The 19,544-nt window shown below is 42.4% G+C and overlaps 1 protein-coding gene across 7 annotated transcripts in view; it reads right to left on the reverse strand.

Annotated features, from left to right (window-relative positions):
• TFG (trafficking from ER to golgi regulator) overlaps window positions 1-18,635 on the reverse strand; it is a 32,010-nt gene extending 13,375 nt beyond the window's left edge. For 4 of the 7 annotated variants that reach the window (XM_036347667.1, XM_036347666.1, XM_036347665.1 and 1 more), the window contains exons 1-4: window positions 18,250-18,633; window positions 14,259-14,485; window positions 11,320-11,403; window positions 3,392-3,538 (exon numbers count right to left, since the gene is read on the reverse strand). In XM_036347667.1, coding sequence (XP_036203560.1) covers window positions 3,392-3,538; window positions 11,320-11,403; window positions 14,259-14,466 — 439 coding nt within the window. In that variant the 5' untranslated portion in view covers window positions 14,467-14,485; window positions 18,250-18,633. Of the gene's footprint in view, window positions 1-3,391; window positions 3,539-11,319; window positions 11,404-14,258; window positions 14,486-15,912; window positions 16,034-18,249 lie in introns of all 7 variants that reach the window. The other 3 variants (XM_036347663.1, XM_036347664.1, XM_036347669.1) reach the window with 3 other exon arrangements.
• Between the last annotated feature and the right edge of the window lie 909 nt (window positions 18,636-19,544).

Consider the following 19,544-nt stretch of genomic DNA (forward strand, 5'->3'; position numbering starts at 1 on the left):
ATTTATTTTGTAAAAGGAGAAGATATTAACTAAAGTTACAATTATCAACGTTTATGTTTTATTTCTACTTGTCTACTGGTCTATTACGAGATTACATGGAAATCCCAAGCCAACCAATACACTAAAAACATTATTTTAACTTGCTATGTTTTTGTTTCAAATACTTATTTAATTAAACCCTTACAGACAAAATGAAATGTGTCTGGGATCTGCTCAAAATAATATGGGAGGAGTGGAAATATGGTGGAGTATAGATGACATGATGATGACTATGACTTGAGGTTGGGTGTAGGTTCATGGGATTCATTTCAGTATTATGTCTACTTTTATATATCTTTAAATTTTTCCATAATATACTATTTTTAAAATGGAAAAATAAAATTTAAATATGAGCAGGCTACTTTTAAACCATTTTTTTCTTCTAAGGATACTAAGGTACTCAATAAGTATTTATACTACTACTTTGTAAAAGTAAAGGGATTCAAGAATAACCTACATTTTACAAATAGGAACCTGAGGTCAAGACAAAAAAAGATATAAAAACAGAACAAAATATACAAGTAAAAAGAATATTGCCAACGATTTACTCAATTAACAGTTAGTAATCAATTTTTTTCTGTTACTAAGCAAGTAAATAAACATGTTATTAGATCACATCTTTAATCAAGAAAAATTTACAGTGGGGCCTTGACTTACGAGTTTAATTCGTTCCGAGACCGAGCTCGTTAAGGAGCTCGTTAAGGAGCTCGTTAACTCAAATTACTCTGTCAACTCAATGCAAAAAATCCCCGGAGAGACAGCTGGTATCTCAAAAAACTCATTAGTCGGGACACTCGTAAGTCAAGGCCCCACTGTATCTTGTAAAAAAATATAAGTACTAAGGGGAATATAAGCACATAAGGGCTTGTATCTCTCATTCATTTCTATCATTCCACTGGTTATACTAACATTTCCTAAATTTCTAGAAGAAAACTCCTACGAATACTTTTTTAAAATAAGTCCACCAGTTATCCATCATCCTCACCAATTTTCCTTCCTCTAATTCCAAGGCTACACCCCAAGAGCATATCACATCAATCTTACGAGTTATGCACCCTCACACTACTACCTTCCCCTACCTACGCATCCTTCCAATTGCAAACTAAATCCATCAGAAAACACAATATATGTCCACCCGCCTACTAGTTGCTCCATTAGCTAACTGCTAGAGCTACTGTAACAGATCAATCAGTATCTAAGGTAGCCTACGCATTATCTGCTTCATAGAGAAAGCAAGTGTCCAAGAACCACTGCAAAGGTAGAGCACTGAAAATCATGCATAGCTGCATATTTCTGTCAGTTCCAAATTTACTGATAAATCTTGTTTCATCTGAATATAAACAGTACATGTCATCTGTAAAATGGGAATAAAAATTAATTTTTCTTTGCATATTTTAATTAAAAATTGTGTTTAAGATAAACTTTATAGTAGGCCATTAGAATATACTAATCTAGATTTTTTTTTTAATCCTCACCTAAGGATCTTTTTCCCATTGATTTTTAGACTGAGTGGAAGGGAGAGAGAAGTGGGAGAAAGAGAGAGAAAGAGAAAGAGAAAGAGAGAGAGACACCGATTGGTTGCCTCCCACTCACACCCTGGGCTGGGGATGGATCCTACAACCAGAGGTTATGTGCCCTTGACCAGGAACCCCTGACTAGGAATAGAACCCATGACCCTTTGGTCCAGCACTCTAACCACTAAGCCAAACCAGCCAGGGCTAGAATTATTTTTTACTTGAAACTACTTGCATACCAATTGAAGTGAAATGATTTCAATTCCTAAGGTTCATTAACTATTACACTGAAAAGGATTCAAGAATCTAAGGCAGCGGTTCTCAACCTGTGGGTCGCGAACAATGAAAATACATCCTGCATATCAGATATTTACATTAGGATTCATAACAGTAGCAAAATTAGTTATAAAGTAGCAACGAAAATAATTTTATGGTTGGGGGTCACCACAACATGAGGAACTGTATTAAAGGGGTGCGGTATTAGGAAGGTTGAGAACCATGAAAAATGACCTACATCACAAATCCAGAGGTCTAAAACTAGACTCAGTCACCAAGAAAGCATTTTAAAAATGGGATTCCTGGGTCCTGCTCTCTGGTAGGCCTATAATAAGACCTAGGAATCCTATCTAATGAAGAGGGAATATGCTAATTTACCCTCACACTGTCACAAAGATGGCAGCAGCCACAGCCAATAAGGAGGGAATATGCTAATTGACTGCCTGCCCTCAAAGATGGCAGCAGCCACAGCCAATAAGGAGGGAATATGCTAACTGACTGCCTGCCCTCAAAGATGGCAGCGCCCACAGCCAATAAGGAGGGAATATGTTAATTGACTGCCCCGCCCTAAAAGATGGTGGTGCCCACAGCCAATAAGGAAGGAATATGCTAATTTACTACCACACCCTCAAAGATGGCAGAGCCCATAGCCAATAAGGAGGGAATATGTTAATTGACTGCCCTGCCCTCAAAGATGGTGGTGCCCACAGCCAATAAGGAAGGAATATGCTAATTTACTACCACGCCCTCAAAGATGGCAGCGCCCACAGCCACAAGATGGCCAGCAGGGGAGGGCAGTTGGGGGCGACCAGGCCTGCAGGGGAAGGCAGTTGGGGGCAATCGGGCCAGCAGGGGAGGGCAGTTGGGGGTCACTGGGCCAGCAGGGGAGGGCAGTTGGGGGTGACTGGGCCACCAGGGGAGGGCAGTTGGGGGTGACTGGGCCACCAGGGGAGGGCAGTTGGGGGTGACTGGGCTAGCAGGGGAGGGCAGTTGGGGGTGACTGGGCCACCAGGGGAGGGCAGGTGGGGGCAATTGGGCTGGCAGGGGAGGGCAGTTGGGGGCAATTGGGCTGGGAGGGGAGGGCACTTGGGGGCAATCGGGCCAGCAAGGGAGCAGTTAGGCATCGATCAGGCTGGCAGGGGAGTGGTTAGGGGGTGACCAGGAGGGCAGGCAGGCGAGCGGTTGGGAGCCAATAGTCCCGGATTGTGAGAGGGATGTCCGACTGCCGGTTCAGGCCCGATCCCACAGGGAATGGGCCTAAACCGGCAGTCAGACATCCCCTGAGGGGTACCAGATTGGAGAGGGTGCAGGCTGGGCTGAGGGACCCCCCCCCCTCCAGGGCACAAATTTCATGCACCAGGCCTCTAGTTGGTATAATAAAATCCCCCGACAATCCTGATGAACAGCCAGGTTTGGGAATACATATATGAATACTAGCAAAGGCAAAAATAAAAAGATTTGACAATGGGAGTGCCATCTGAACTCCTACTGAAGAGTGTGTGTTTTTTATTCTGCAAAAAGATGTAAGAAGGACTTTTTTTAAAAGTGGAATCACAGTCTACCATTTTCAGGAATACTGGTGGAAGGTCCTGGTTCGCCAGGTGGTTCCAAGCAATCCAATAAGCGATTCACTTTATTTCGAAGTTCTATGAGTTCTCGACGGAGATATTTCACCTGACTTGATTCAAGGGGTCTTGGTTGGCCATTAACTGGAATAAAAGAATTAATTTGGTGAAAATTAGGAAATGTTTTTGAGTAAGTATATTGACAGAATAATATGCACTAAGAAAAGATAAATATAATTTCTTTAAAAAGTGAAACAAAATCAAACAAGATACTTATTAATGTCATTTGAATGGTAACTATTTTTAAGGAAAGAATTATTTATTGCTAATAATTTACTTTTTGGAAAAAATACATATTCATTAGTCTTTGCTGATGCCATATCTATGGCTTATGATCACACTCTTTAAAATGTTTCTCAGAAGAATTTAATGACAGTAAGATAAATTAAAACCTATAGAAAGCTCTGGTATCATTTCTTTAAATCTTTATTATTGAGAGTATTACAGATGTCCCCCTTTTTCCTCCATTGCCCACTCCTCCCGGTTCCCATCCCACCCCAGGCCTTCACCACCCTATGTCTGTGTCTACAGGTCATATATATATATATATATATATATATATAATCTCCCTAATATGCAAATACACCAAATAGGGGAACAACTGGTCACTATGATGTGCGCTGACCAGCAGGGGGCGCATGCGGAACATGGAGGGCATCGGTTGTTGCGGGATGGTGGAGCAGGTGATCAGAGGCACCAGACCAAGGCAGGGGCACCAATCGCTGTCATCGGGGAGAGCCTCTCGTGGTTGCTGAAAATTCTTTGCTCCTGCACGCCGCGGTCCCGCCGGCTGCTTGCACCTGCTGCCAGCAACAGCCCCACTCACACCCAGCACCGGCCCGATTGCTCAGCGCCGTCAGCAGGTGTGAGCGGTGGCTTCTGGCCCTGATCACCCTTCAGGGCTTCTCCACCTCCTCCTGCTCCTGAAGAGTAATCAGGGCCGGCAGCCGCCGCTCACACCTGCGGCCAGCGACGGCCCCACTCACGCCTGCTGCTGGCACCCGGCGCCGGTCCCAATTGCTCAGCGCCATCAGTGGGAGCGAGCAGCAGCTGCTGCCCCGATTGCCCCTGAGGGCTTCTCCACCTCCCCCTGGTCCTGAGGGGCAATCAGGGCAGCAGCTGCCACTCACACCTGCTGCTGGTGCCAGATCCAAATCACTTTGCATCATCAGCGGGTGTGAGCGGGGCTGGTGCCCTCAGCGCCTGGGAGCGGCAGCGGGGCTCCAGGCAGACAGGAGACTGGGGGCTGTGGCGGGAGGGGCCAGGCAGGGGCACGGAGGATGAGTTGAAACTCGCCCCTGTGCCCACCGCAGCCTTACGACCCACAGCTCCTTTCAAGGTGCACGAATTCATGCACTGGGCCCCTAGTATGTATATAAGAACTTTAGTTAATCTCTTCCACCCCCTCCCTTTCTAACATTCGTCAGTCTGTTCCATGTTTCCATGCCTTTGATTCTGTTTTATTCATCTGTTTATTTTGTTCATTAGATTTCTTGTTCACTTATTTTGATTTTTATATTCAATTGTTCATAGATAGGTATTTGTTGCCATTTTATTGCTCATCATTTTTTCTTCTTTTTTGTTTCCACTTCATTGTTCATATTTTTCCTCCTCCTTCCCCTCCGTTTTTCCTCCTCCTTCCCCTCCTTCCCCCATCTTCCCTTCCTCCTCCTCTTCCTCCTTCTACAATATCCTTTGTCCTAGCTGGTATGGCTCAGTGGATAGAGCATTGGCCTGCAACTGAAGGGTCCCATAACCCTCCTCCTCCTCTTCTTAAAGAATACTCTTCACCCTAGCTGGTTTGGCTCAGTGGATAGAGCGTTGGCCTGCAGACATAAGGGCCCTGGGTTCAATTCCGTTCAAGGGCACATGCCCAGGTTGCGGGCTCAATCCCCAGTAGGGGGCATGCAGGAGGCAGCCAATCAATGATTCTCATCATTGATGTTTCTCTCTCTCCCTCTCCCTTCCTCTCTGAAATCAAGAAAAATATATATATATGAATACCCTTCAACATATCATGCAATACTGGTTTGGTGGTAATGAACTCCTTTAGCTTTTCTTGTCTGTGAAGCTCTTTATCTTCAATACTAAATGATAATTTTGCTGGATAAAGTAATCTTGGTTGTAGGTTCTTGCTATTCATCACTTTGAATATTTCTTGCCACACCCTCTAGCCTGCAAAGTTTCTATTGAGAAATCAGCTGAGAGTCGTATGGGCAGTCCCTTGTAGGTACTGACTGCTTTTCTCTTAATGCTTTTAAGATTCTCTCTTAGTCTTTAATTATGATGCGTCTTGGTGTAGGCCTCTTTGGCTTCCTCTTGATTGGGACTCTGTGCTTCCTGCCCTTGTAAGTCTATTTCTTTCACCAGGTAGGGGAAGTTTTCTATCATTTCTTCAAATAGGTTAATATTTTGCTGTCTCTCTCCTCCTTCTGAAACCCCTATAATGTGAATGTTGGTATGCTTGAAGTTGTCCCAAAGGCTCCTTACTATTTTCATATTTTTGGACTCTTTTTTCTCTTTGCTCTTCTCATTAGGTGTTTTTTGATTCCTCATATTCCAAATTGTTAATCTGATTCTCAGAATCCTTACTCTACTGTTGAATACCTGTAAATTATTTTTTATTTCAGTTAGTGTATGCTTAATTTCTGACTGGTCCTTTTGCATGTCTTTGAAATTCTAAGATCCTTGAGCAACTTTATAACCATTATTTTGAACTCTGTATCAGTAGTTTGCCTTCTTCCATTTCTTCCATTTGTGACATTTTTCTTTGTCTCTGTATTTTGGCTGCTTCCCTGTGTTTGTTTATATGTATTAGGTAGAGCTGCTATGTCTCCTGGAATTATAGAGTGGCCTTGTGTAATAGGTGTCCTGTAGGGCCCAGTGGCTCAACCTCCCTAGCCACCTGAGTTGAGCACTCTAGGTGCACCTCCGTGTGGGCTGTGTGCACAGTTTTGTTGCATCTGAGCCTTGATTGCTCAGCCCAATTGCCTATGAGGACCAGCTGTGACTACAGTGGAAGAGCTATTGTGCAGGAGGGACCCCTATGGAGCAGGGCTTGCTTCAGTGGAGCTTTGGTGCTCACTGAGTCTGCCCCAGGAGAGTGTCACTTATGGATGTGTAGAGTTGTAATGTGGTATGGCTTAAAGCTGTCTACCAGGTGCACTGGCTCTGGGGCCTCCTAGGAGTTTCAAAGTCAACCCACTGCCTGGGGCCACCCAGCAGGAACTAAAAGAGATCTGCAGATGGTCGCTACTAGTATTGCGCTTGGAAGTGCCCAGGAAAGTCCAGCTGTGAAGCAATGCAGGCTGGTGCTAGTGCTAGTTCTTGGGCCTCTTATTGATAGGTTTGGGGCATGCTGATGCCAGCTGCTGCTTGTTTCGGAGATTTTAAGAAAGTCTGAAGCTGGAGCCAGAACAGCCATCCTATATAATAATCCTATATAATAAAAGGGTAATATGCAAATAGACCCTAACAGTGGAACGACCAAGAATGACCACTTGCTATGATGCACACTGACCACCAGGGAGAAGACAACACAGGAGCTGCTTCCTGGTGGTCAGTGCGCTTCCACAGAGGGAGCACTGCTCAGCCAGAAGCCGGCTCACGGGAGCATCTCCCGCCTCTGCAGCAGCACTAAGAATGTCTGACTGACAGCTTAAGCCTGCAGGTGGAAAGTGGACATCCCCCAAGGATGTGAGAGGGTGCAGGCCGGGCTGAGGGCCCCCCCCCCCCCACAACCCGAGTGCATGAATTTTCATGTACTGGGCCTCTAGTCTCTAATAATAAAAGCATAATATGCTAATTAGGCTGCACATCCTTTCGGACGAAGCTGGGAGTGCAAGGGAGCCTGGGTCCCGGGTGCCTGCCAGCGAGGGAAGCCCAGGTCCTGGGTGTCAGAGGAAAGCTGGTGCCAGCAGCCAGGGGAAGACCCACCTACTCTTGCATGCATTTTGTGCATCGGGCCTCTAGTTTATATAGAAAAGCAGCAGCAAACAGCTTGGGTGGGGTTGCAAATTGGATGGGGCAAGACCCCAGGGGATCACCAGGGCAGAGGGAACAATGTGGGCCAGGATGATGGAAACTCAGATATGGCTGCCAATCATCTGTGACAGGGGAGGTCCCAGCACAGGAACAATGACCCTTGTGAGCACCCCCATCTAGGAGAAAGCTGCCCCCGAGTTCCTTCCCCGATACCAGACAATCAAGTTCCTCCCCATATGTCCCTGGGTCCCCCAAAGCTGCTGCCCAGCACTGGGAAGCAGAGGAAGTGGGACGTGTAAGTTGCCCACCCTTTAAGAGGAATGCTGGGTCTCCAGCAGCCTCCACGTCACTCAGCCACAATCCCCGCTGGTTTTTATAGCCTGAAGTTACGGGGACTTCTCTTCACAGTACTGGAACCCTGGGCTGGGAGTCTGGTGAGGGGCTGGGAACCCTTGCTTCTCATAGGAAGCCTCTGCAACCACAATAGCTCTCCCTATTAAAAAAACAAAAAAAAACAAAAAAAAAACACCACGTGGGTGTTGGACCAGGCTGTTCCGCACTTCCGCACCTCCTACCAGTCTTGAGGTGCTTTCTCCTTTATTTCTCTAGTTGTAGGACTTCCATTAAGTCAGATTTCAGGCGATTTTGAATGATGGTTGTTCTGTATTTTCATTGTAATTTTGATGTAGTTGTGGGAGGCAGCAAGTACCAGTGTTTATCTACACCTCCATCTTGGTTCTAATAGAAATTATACACCTTCAAAAACTCATTTTATCTCACCCTCTTCTTTTATATTCTTGAAATAACACAATAAACACATTATTCTACACTTTAATGTTAAAAGGTACATGACTAATAGGTCTGCTATCCCTCTTGCCTACTTTTGACCTAAAAAAATTAGTTACCTAAAATAACTGACCTAAAAAGTAACCTGTTAAAACAAAAATATGCAGAATTCATGAATCCACACTACCATCCTTAAAAGTATTTATAGTTGGCCCTTGAACAACACGAGTTTGAACTATGCATATACACAATTTTTTTCAATAAATACAGCATATATATTTTCTCCTCCTTATGATTTTCTTAATAAAATTTTTGTTTCTCTAGACTACTTTATTGTAAGAATACAGTATTATAATACACATAACATACAAAATGTGTTCATTGACTATTTGTGTTGTGAAGCTTCCAGTCAACAGTAGGTTATTAGCAAATGTTTTAGGGACTCAAAATTTATATGCAGATTTTTAACTATGTGTGGGGTTGATTCCCCTAACAAGGCATTGTTCAAGTCAACTGTACTTCCAAAAGCAGTATGTGAGTAACAAAAAGTCAAGAGATTTCTCAATAATCAGTTTGTTTTTAATGAAGGCAACATTACTTCATTTAATTACATTTTGTCCAAATGACTTTCAGCTGAATTAAACAAAAAAAAAAATGTAACACCAGGCTCTGAATACAAACCTCAAGATAAGGGCTCAAAAATTAAACTAAAAGGCTTTATGCATTTCCAGTACACATATATACAAATTCCTAAGGCACCATATTAGAAAAGGAAATCTATTTGAAAATAAAGGTTCAGAGAGATTCTTAAATATATTTCAAACATCAAACCACTAATGTAAGCTTTTAGAACACAACCACCAGTATTTTACATACTCCCTATATAGTTATGAGGAAATTCAGTATCATCTCCTACCTGTATCAATTAATTCTTAGCTTTTACTGGATTACTGGTTTTTCTCTAATATCTGAGAGAGAAAAGCAGCCAGGAACTGGCCTGGTACTGTAAGACAGGCAGTAATGCTGCTGGAAGCTGGCCTGGCACTCAGGTAGGCTATGGAGTTCTCTTGCTGAACATGAACTACTTCAAAGAACACCAACAATCAGAACAGATCACTCTGTTACTGTGATCAAGACAAAAACAAAGCCATTCCATAGTCATGTGAGAACTCAGACAAAAACAAGAACGCTGACCAACCATAAAAATTACCAAACATCCCTAGCTAATATGAGTAACTGCTGCTTTTTAACAATTGCAGCTTTAGCCTTAATTCACTCCTCTGGTTTAGATCTACTAAGGTGCCCAATCACAGGACCACTCCTACCACTTCTTGAGAGCATCCAATCTAGAACAAAGCCCCACTTCCTTGAACCTTATCAAAAATCACCTAACACAAGCCCAAGGCCTATGAAAAACCCTTTCTAACACACTCTTACTGAAACAGTCACTGCGGAAATATTTGTAGTTATGTCCCTTTGCATTTCTAATGTTGCTTATTTGTACCTTTTTACTTCTTGAATAAACTTAATAGAGGTTTGCTAAGTCAATTCCCTGACTTCTAGTTAATCTCTGCACTTTATTATTGTCTTCCTTCTAAGTTATTTGTGCTTACCTTGTCCTTTTTGTATTTTTGTATCCATATAAAATTAATGCAAATACACCCAACTTTGTTCAACTACAGCTGTGGTCCTGGTGGTCTTTGTATGAAGAACCCAGCAGATATATCCCTCATATGGCCTATGATCTGAAGTAATCTATTTAGTGGCCCTTGGAACACCATGTGTTATAAATTTAAATTCCCTATTCCATAATTATGTATTTTTATTAGTATGACTATAACTTTATGACTTTAATGAATTATTTCAAGCACACAAAAAGATAAACTCATTAACATCTTCATTAATTTAATATTTTTCCATCTTTGTTCCTGATCATTAATAAAACTATACAGACATAATTAAACTTCCCTGGCAAGCTCTCCCCAAAACCCATCCCCCTGCTTCATGATTTATATTAAAATTTTACACATTTTTCCATAACAATCTTGCCTCATTACATTTATCTCATTATCTTTTTGTTATAAGTATGGTTAGTATTCTAGTTACATTTTATAATTCTTTTATATTAGGGTACATAGCAATTGTTCTGTGATAGTTGCCCAATATAAGGCTAAAGACTTCCCTTCTATCCCTAGTTTGCTATGACTTTTTAACATGACTGGCGTCTGAATACTTTTTCTTTTAGAGAAGATGGTTCAATTTTGCCCCTATATGGACAGTGGTGTTAATAGATTTTATTTAAATCAATCCTGTATTCCTAGGATGAAAAAAATCTTGGCAATGATACATTTTAATATTCACTGCTGAATTTGAGTTATTATTAGTAGTATTTTGTATCTAGGTTTATGTGAGACTAATCTGCATTTTCCTTGAGTGGTTTTCATGTTAAAATTATAACCTCCTAAAATGAGTTACTTCAGATTCCATCTTTGCCTATTCTCTGGAATAGTTTGCGTAATTTGGGGTCATCTGTTCCTTAAATATTTAGTAGAATTGATTTGATTTCTTCAATGTTTATTGGGACAAATTTGCTATTTTTGAAATACTTATATATTAAATTCACATAGGAAATTGTCCATGTCATCGGAGTTTTCAGATTGAAAGTTATTCACAGTAGTCATAGATTTTTTTAAGTTTCTACTATATTTTGTAGTTATGCCTCTTTTTATTTCTAATACTAGAGGCCCAGTGCACAGATTTTGTGTACTGGTGGGGGCGTGGCATCTAGCAGCAGGGCCTAACACAAAAACAGGTGGCCATGAAGAAGGTAACATCGAGGCCAGATGCAGCCACTGCCCAGAGATTTAGGATAATTGAGCAAATGGGGAATTTCAAACATGACTACTTTCTATTAATCATATATATATATGTATAATTATAGTTACATATATATAATTAAGCCTTAATTCAAAAATTCTGATACAGCTCAAAACTTATCATTTAATTCTGAGTCTTTAAAAGTAAATAAGCTAGAAAAGTCTTTAATAAAAAACAATGAATAAAATAGTAAATTTATTAGAAAGTTTACCACTTACCAAATAATGTCAGTTTCAGTATTCTACTACACTGAATTGCAAAGGAAAGGTCAGAACTATCAAAAATTGTTATAAGATCTCCATCTGGACAAAAAAAAAAAAGAAATGAGTTTCAAACTTGCATCAATAGTAAACTAGGATCTACATTAAATTAATACCCAAAACCCAGATTGCATAATTAGAATCTCCCATAAAAACCTTACAAACAGTAAGAGATCAAACAAAGGACTTATATGCATGCAAATGAGCAAAACGAATGGACATAGACAGTAAGGGGAGGAGTGAGGGCTTGTGCTTAGGGGAGAGGGTGGCGGGGGAGAGGTCAATGGGGAAAAAAAGGAGACTTGTAATACTTTAATCAATAAGGAATTTTTAAAAAATTAAATAATTATCCAAAATTCCTTAAAAAAAAAAAAAAACACCTTACAAACATTAAGGGATCTAGGAAAAATGTATGTTCAAAAAAATACTACACCAATTTTGCTTATTACTTTTATAAGAATAGCCAAAACATAGCTAACATTAATGCATTAAGTCATCTTTTACTAGTCACCAGGAGATGCATGGTAGCAACATCACAAATTACTAGTTCATATTAACATCTTTCCATTCCAGAAAATTTAAATATATATGGTGTCTCCAAAAAATGCATACTTTGAATAATTATAAAGGCAGTGTTTATTAAAATACATCTCATTCTCAAATCAATAAAGAATTTTTAAAAAATTAAATGATTATCCAAAATTCCTTATTTATCAAAAGTTAAAGTAATATTCTCAAGGTTCAAATTTTAATTCTAAGTACCTTAAAACATCCCTGACACAAATGGCAGAGAAGCCATATATATGACAGTAACTAAAAGTGTTGCAAAAAAGATTTTTACAGAATTGCCCTAATGATGGGTAGACACTAGTCTTTCAGGTCACTGACCATTTTAATCATCAAAACCATTTTTTCAGTGTTTCTCTAGAACTGTATATGTCTAACATTCTGGAGTCCACCATGAATGGACAGTTGGACCTAAGTTAGGGGTCCACAAACAGCAACCAATGAATAAATCCTGTTTAGAGACAGCAAACTAAAAATGATTCTTACACTTTTAAAAGGTTTTAAAGAAAAGATGATAAGACACAGGGCTTATGTAATCATGCTAAAATATGTATCTGGCCCTAACCGGTTTGGCTCAGTGGATAGAGCATCAGCCTGCGGACTCAAGGGTCCCAAGTTCGATTCCTTGGTTAATTAAATGGTTGTACCTTGGTTGCAGGCACATCCCCGGTAGGGGGTATGCAGGAGGCAGCTGATCGATGTTTCTCTCTCATCGATGTTTCTAACTCTCTATCCCTCTCCTTCCTCTCTGTAAAAAAATCAATAAAAATATACTTTAAAAATAAATAAATAAATAAATAAGTAAGTAAGTAAGTAAGTAAGTAAGTATCTGATCCTTTAAAGAAAAAGCTGGCTGACCTGACCTAAACAAAAATAAGGGAGTTAGGAGTAAGCCAGATAAACATTTGAAGATATGCCAAGTTTGAGGTAAAAGCAAAGCATCTCAAGTAATTAAAAAAAAAGAGACATTTATAACTGATAAAATTAAAGCACATATTTGGACATTGAAGAGATGAAAGTTGGTATATTGTAAATAATAAATTGCTCTCCTTTATTGTTTCTTATCATGGGTGACTCTCAAAAATTAGTTTTGGATACTGTTAAAGCATACATTAAGAAAAAAAGCACAGTGTCACAGATGGTAAGGAATAAGAGTACTTAATACGGGGTGATATGGACAGCAGAGCCGGGTATTGAGGTCAAAGTAAAATAGACTGGGAATAAATTCAGTAGTAAGAAAGATACTGGTAACCACCTAAAGTACAATTTCAGTAGAGATGTTAACAAAGAAAACAGGTTTAAAGAAAAGGAAATAAACAGTCTACTACTGTAGTCCCACTGTGTGTTTGATAAAACATTTTTCATGGCCCTAGCCAGCTTGGCTCAGTAGATAGAGCGTAAGCCTGTAGATTGAAGGGTCCCAGGTTCAATTCCCGCCAAGGGCACATGCCTGGGTTGTGGGCTCGATCCCCAGTAGGGGGTGTGCAGGAGGCAGCCGATCAATGATTCGCTCTCATCATTGATATTTCTATCTCTCTCTCCTTTTCCCTTCCTCTCTGAAATCAATAAAGAAATATAAAATAAATAAATAAAAACATTTTTCATGTTAAAAATCCATCTCCATAAAAATAGTTTTGTGGTCAATAAGTCTGGGAATACCGTATGCTATAAAGCAAAGGAGGGGAACCTTTTTTCTGCCAAGGGCCATTTGGACATTTATAACATCATTCGTGTGCCAAACAAAATTACCAACTTAAAATTAGCCTGCTATATTTGGTCAACCATTTAATTAACTCACCCCTAATGCCAAACCAAATGATTTCTCGGGCCCTATGTGGCCTGCAGGCCAGATGTTCCCCACTCCTGCTAGTATAAACTGACAATTTGCATCAGCATAATTTCCTACAATAAAGAAATACATTTGTCTTTTTTTTAAACAAGCTTTTCCAGGCTTAGTTGACCATGGAATCCTTTTTCATTCAATACCTACTGAGACACCTTCCACTTTGGAAAATATGAGTGAAAGTTTGGTTTTAAAAGCAAAAATGAAGCCAGAATTGCATAGGCAGAAAGAGAAAAAGAAATGCTTGTAAAAATATATGTGACAGTATTCTATCACTTAAAACCCCTTTTATTAATAATATTCCTTAGCTATTTTTAACTTATAAAAGAAAACTAACTATATAAACATCCCATTTAATAAAAGAAGTGGGCACTCAAATCACATGAATGGGATGAAATTTTTATTCTGAGAGAATTCAATGAAATATTGGCAAAAGAACACATAATAAAACTTATGTTTTTAAAACTAACTTTAGAAACACTCTTACCTTCATCTTTATACTTTATGATAACTTCATCATTACTCAGAAGTTTTCCTCTGAAAACTCTTTGCATCATTAGCACTAATTCATCATAAGTAATATCTTCATTATGAATGGGAATTCGTCGAATATCCTCCCCAAGTTGAGCTTTGATGATTAGCTTCCCACTTAGGTCCAACTGTCCATTCATGGTGGACTCCAGGATGTTAGACATATACAATTCTAGAGAAACACTGAAAAAATGGTTTTGATTATTAAACAGCTATAAAACATACCTTAAAAGCTGAAAAGCAAAGCTATTATTAGAATCTAAGAAATTCTGACCATCAGAAGAGATTCACTGTTCCAATGTTATCATACTCACCTTAAAATGGTCTGGAGGTAACTTTATTATGTGCACAATAACATAAGTTTCATTGTTTTATGTCTATTATTATTTCATCCAAATGTTAAACTGCGTATCTGACATTACCATTTAGATATCTATTTTAACATGTCTAAAAACAAACTCCTGGTCTTCCCCCCAAAATCTGCTTCTCCTATAATCTTCATCACCTCAGTTAATAACAATTCCTTCCTTCCAGTTGTTCAAGATTATATACAGTATATACTAGAGGCCTGATGCATGAAATTCGTGCAAGAGTAGGCCTTCCTTCTCCCGGCTGCTGGCATCAGCTTCCCAGGACCGGGGCTTCCCTTGCAGCCCTGGCTTCGTCCAGAAGGATGGCTGGTCTAATTAGCATATTATGCTATTATATAAAATTAGTTCCTCTCTTTTCCTCACACCTTACATCAACCAAATTTCTAAGGAACCCAAAATCTAGTTGCCACTACCTTTAAAATATCTCTAGAATCCAATCACTTCACTGTCTTCACTTCTAATCAGCTTGATCCAAGCCATTATCTTTTGCCTGAATTATTGTAAAAAGGTCCAAACTGGTCTGCCTGCTTTTTACCTTTGCCCACCTTTTGATTTATTCCCAACACACCAGGCCTCTCTCTTTCAAGACCAAGATGTTCTTGAAACACTGAGCATTTCCCTAGCATCAACTCCTCCTTCCTCCTGTCCCAAGCAAAAGATCTCTCCGAATACTTAAAGCATCCTATTATCTCCTACTGGCTACATTCTGGCTTCAACCTCATGCTTTACTATGGCAGCTTTCTATTTTCTCCTCTTAAATTTGTTATTTCATTAATTAACATCATACTTTGTTTCCACAGTGCTCTACAATTAGTGTGTATGTGTATGTATGTGTATGTGTATGTGTGTGTGTAAGCACCACACCTGCTCCCCAACACATCTCAACCATTAAAATATTTGAAGTACTTATGAATCCTAATTCAATTCATGAATATTACATATAAATGCCCTATATCCTTCCAACTATTCCTTAAATGAATGTCTCTAGACTCTCTCACCATCCTCTGAAGAGATTACATTTTATTAAAAAACCTTTAATGCCTCATCATAAAAGGGGAGATTAAATACTGAATCTAACACTCTCAGGTCAGTTCATAACAGAGTGGATTGTGATCCATGATTCGGATGCTGTGCTTATCATAATGTGAAATAAGAATACAGTTAGTTTTATCTTTGCACTCTTTCACAATGGACTTCTGAAGACTGTGATTAACTGAAACCTCTATACAACCGCTTTACCTGTTAGCCAAACCTGACTTCTTCGTTCAGGAAGTTTACTGGAATACCTGCTATGTTCCAAGCTCTGAAGTATGATTACTTCAACAAGATGGTGAAGATTCCATCTTGTGGGCCTTGCAGCCTGAGAGCAATAAAGAACTTCAGTAAAATAATGTTACCTTCTAGTACCTACAGGTTGTGTAAATCAGCAATAATGTCGTTAAGGACCAGGGCTTAACTTCAGCAAGATGGTACTATCTATTCTCAGCAGCACCTAGAATAGAACCTGACATACAGTAGGTGAAGACTTGATTTTTGTTCCCTGAACAAAACATGAATGAGACATAATCAAGTTCTGATGAAGGAAGTGGGAGGAGAAAGCTGTACTATTAGGTCAGCTCCTAAGTCAGACCTTCACAATGTACCTTCATTATATAGCTAGAAGTGACTCCCCGAAACAGACATACTCCTAATTAAAAGGAATTTCCAACATCAGATATTACTGATAGTATGTATGTCCTTTTAACTATGAGGGGATTCTTGCTCACCAATGAGTCATACAACTGTACAGTGGAAACCTGTATCATTTTATTAACCAATGTCACCCCTATAAATTTAATCAAAATAAAAAGACCAGACCTGCAGATCAATTTGCTCCAGTTCCTCTATTTAACAGTAGTCTATACTTGCCTCCTCAGTTAATAGAAACACCACATTTCCATCCCAATTTTTATTTATGTTTATTTGCTCTAGTATGTATGTCCTTTTGTTGGGGGGGAGGGGGGGGGATTCTTGCTCACCTATGGACGGTAAAACATGAGTCTCTTTCACTTTGTATCTGTCATGTTTGCCTGCAAACTCACTCACTCCTTGGTGTGTGCCATGGACTGTAAACTCCCTGTGGCCAGGAACTGGGGCTTCGTTCCAAAGGCTGTGCCCAGTTTGTGCCGTCACCTCCTGAAGGCATGCACACATACCACAAAACTAAGGGTGCCACAGAACTTTCCCTTCCCAGGGAAATCCCCCCCCCCCCCCCCCACATATAGTGTGTGTAACGGCATAATTTCAGGTCCTCTTTTTCCCTAACTTCAGTCACAAGGTAGACATGGGGATGCACTAACCGTGCCCAGGACTGCTGCTGGGCCCTGACAGCCTTTTCTCCTCCCACCCTGTCCCAGCCCCACGCCCTCTGAAGGCCAGAAATGACCCAGCCGTTAAGGTGAGCAACTTCCCAGCAGGAGCACTGAGCTCAGCACTGGCCAACACAGGGGCATGCCCACGGGCAGTACGGAGAGGCAGTCTACCCCTTGACCCAGGGTCTAGGTTCATCCAGGGGCCAAACCTCCAAATCCACCCCGCTGGGTAGGGCCCTGCCAAGTTCAGGGGGGGCGGGATCAGGCCCGTCCAAGAGGGTAGCAATTTCCCTTTCGAAATTCTAAGCGCCCTGGCTGGTCTGGCTCAGTGGATAGAGCGTCAGCCTGTGGACTGAAGGGTCCTGGGTTCGATTCCCGCCAAGGGCACATGCCCGGGTTGCGGGCTCGATCCCCAGTAGGGGGAGTCCAGGAGGCAGCCACTTGATGATTCTCTCTCATCATGGATGTTTCTATTTCCCTCTTCCTCTCCCTTTCTCTCTAAATTCAATACAAATACATTTTTTTTGTTTCCTGCCTGACCAGGGGCAACGTAGCAAGACGGTGAAGATCCCACCACTGGCTCTGCGACCTTACCCACGCATTTCTGGAAGCTTCGTTTTCATCACTTGCAAGAAGGGACTATCTGTGAGAGGATCCTTGTGATTAAGTGAGATCACGTACCCTAAACGGCTTTGTACCGTGCCTAGCAAGGCCGAGGCTTCAAAGTTAGCAACCCTCCTCACTACAGAACGGGACTGGGCCTTCAGGCGGCGCCGGAATAAGCACCAGCACAGCCGAGAAACAGGTTCCTCTGGCGGGACCCCGACCAACTTACTCCCAGAGACGCCATCGCCACCCTCTCGCCTCTCCAAGGAGTCCCCGCTGGCGGTCAGGCGCTCGGCCCCCACAGGGCCCCCCATCACCCCTGCTCTCCCTCGGGCAGCCCGACCCCTGCGGGCCCGGCGCAGCGCCCACCGCCCCCCGAGACCCGCCCCCCGCTACCGCGGACCCCTCGCCCTCCCCCCTGCCCCGCGCCGCGGCCTCGCCGCCCCTCCCCCGCGAGGCCCCGCCCGGCCTCCGAGCTCCCGGCCTCCAGCCCCCAGCCAGGCCCCTCCGGCCCCACCGCCCGGCGCCGGCGGGAGCGAACGAGGCCCTCCCGGCGTCTCCTCGTCCACCGCCCGCTTTGTCCGAGAACGCGGCCGCGCCCCCGTCCCAGCGGCCATACCGGCTGGCGGAGGCCGCGCTGGCGCCTCTCCGCGGGTCGTCGCTGACCCGAGCGGTGCAAGGCCGCGGGGCTCTCGGGCGTCGGGGGTGGCTGCGGTCAAGGCCCACTCCGCTGCCCTCGGCAGCCGCCGCACCTCGTTCGTAGGATCGCGCGGGCTCCGGCCAATCGCACGGACGCACCAAACCCAGCGAGAGCTCAGGCCCAGTACGTGGCAGGTGGGGAAGAAGAGGGGCGGAGTCGGGAGGAAATCTGTCCTTTCGCTCCGCCTCACGGCGAGCCGACCACCCCACGACGCATGCGCAGCGGCAGGGGCGAGGGGCTGTCCGGGCCCGGGCCGGCGAGTCTCTGCTTTCTCACTGGATGACCCAAGTAGAGGAAGTCCGAGCTGAGCGGATGCACGCATGCGCGGGGCCTGACCAGGCATTTCCGGTTTTCCTGACAGCTGGTACGGTACTTCTCGCCTATCACCCGTGGGCGGGGCGGGTAGTGTGCGGATCTGCAATCTTTTTGAGAGCTGGTTGAAAATGGGCATTTGTCCAAGTGTGCGTTTGGTTGTTTTGTGATCGTTGCAGTTCTCCGTGTCATAGCTGGCAAAAACTAATCTTTTCCCGCCTTTCTTCTACAAACTCATTCATTCATTTGTGGGCGCCTACGCTTTGCCAAGCACTGTGCTGGAAGGAGGATGAGTCAGTTTGTGAGCAAGGACTTTCCAGTAGCGTTTACGAAACGGGACAAACCTATGAGTGTGTACAGGATAAAGGCTGGGAAATCGAGGCTGATTAAGGATTCCACAAGCCTTTTTTTGTTTTGTTTTGTTTTTTAAGCGTTTCAGCATGCCCTGCATCCTCTTCCCCTCTCCCTTACCTAAAGCATTTGTTTTGAATACATTTATGTAAGAAGTGCCCAGACTCGGACTCTCAGACCGAACCCTACATGGGGAGAGAGGGGAGAGTGCTATTTTAAAAGTTGAAAGCAAGTTTTGCCTTTTCAGATAGAAACTAAGCGATTTGAATTGACCTGGTCCCCAGTTCTTCGCGGGATAGAAGGCCCTGAGTAAAGTGAATTCAGAGTGAGAAGTCATGTTCTTTTAGTACTGTAAATAGTGTGGTCTTTTTTAGAAAAATCTGTTTGAGAGTGAAATATGTCAGAATGCTTTTTGCCTCTGAATTGTATTTTCCAACTGTGTATATTGTTTTGGGGCAATTAATTACTTGCAGGAATTAGGGACAGAGTATTATAGAAAGAGTGGGGGGGGGGGGAGTTCTTTATCTTCTCCAAAAACAGTTCTTTACTTG

This window comes from Myotis myotis, unplaced genomic scaffold (genome assembly GCF_014108235.1).
Source record: "Myotis myotis isolate mMyoMyo1 unplaced genomic scaffold, mMyoMyo1.p scaffold_m19_p_2, whole genome shotgun sequence".
NCBI classification, from domain to species: domain Eukaryota; kingdom Metazoa; phylum Chordata; class Mammalia; order Chiroptera; family Vespertilionidae; genus Myotis; species Myotis myotis.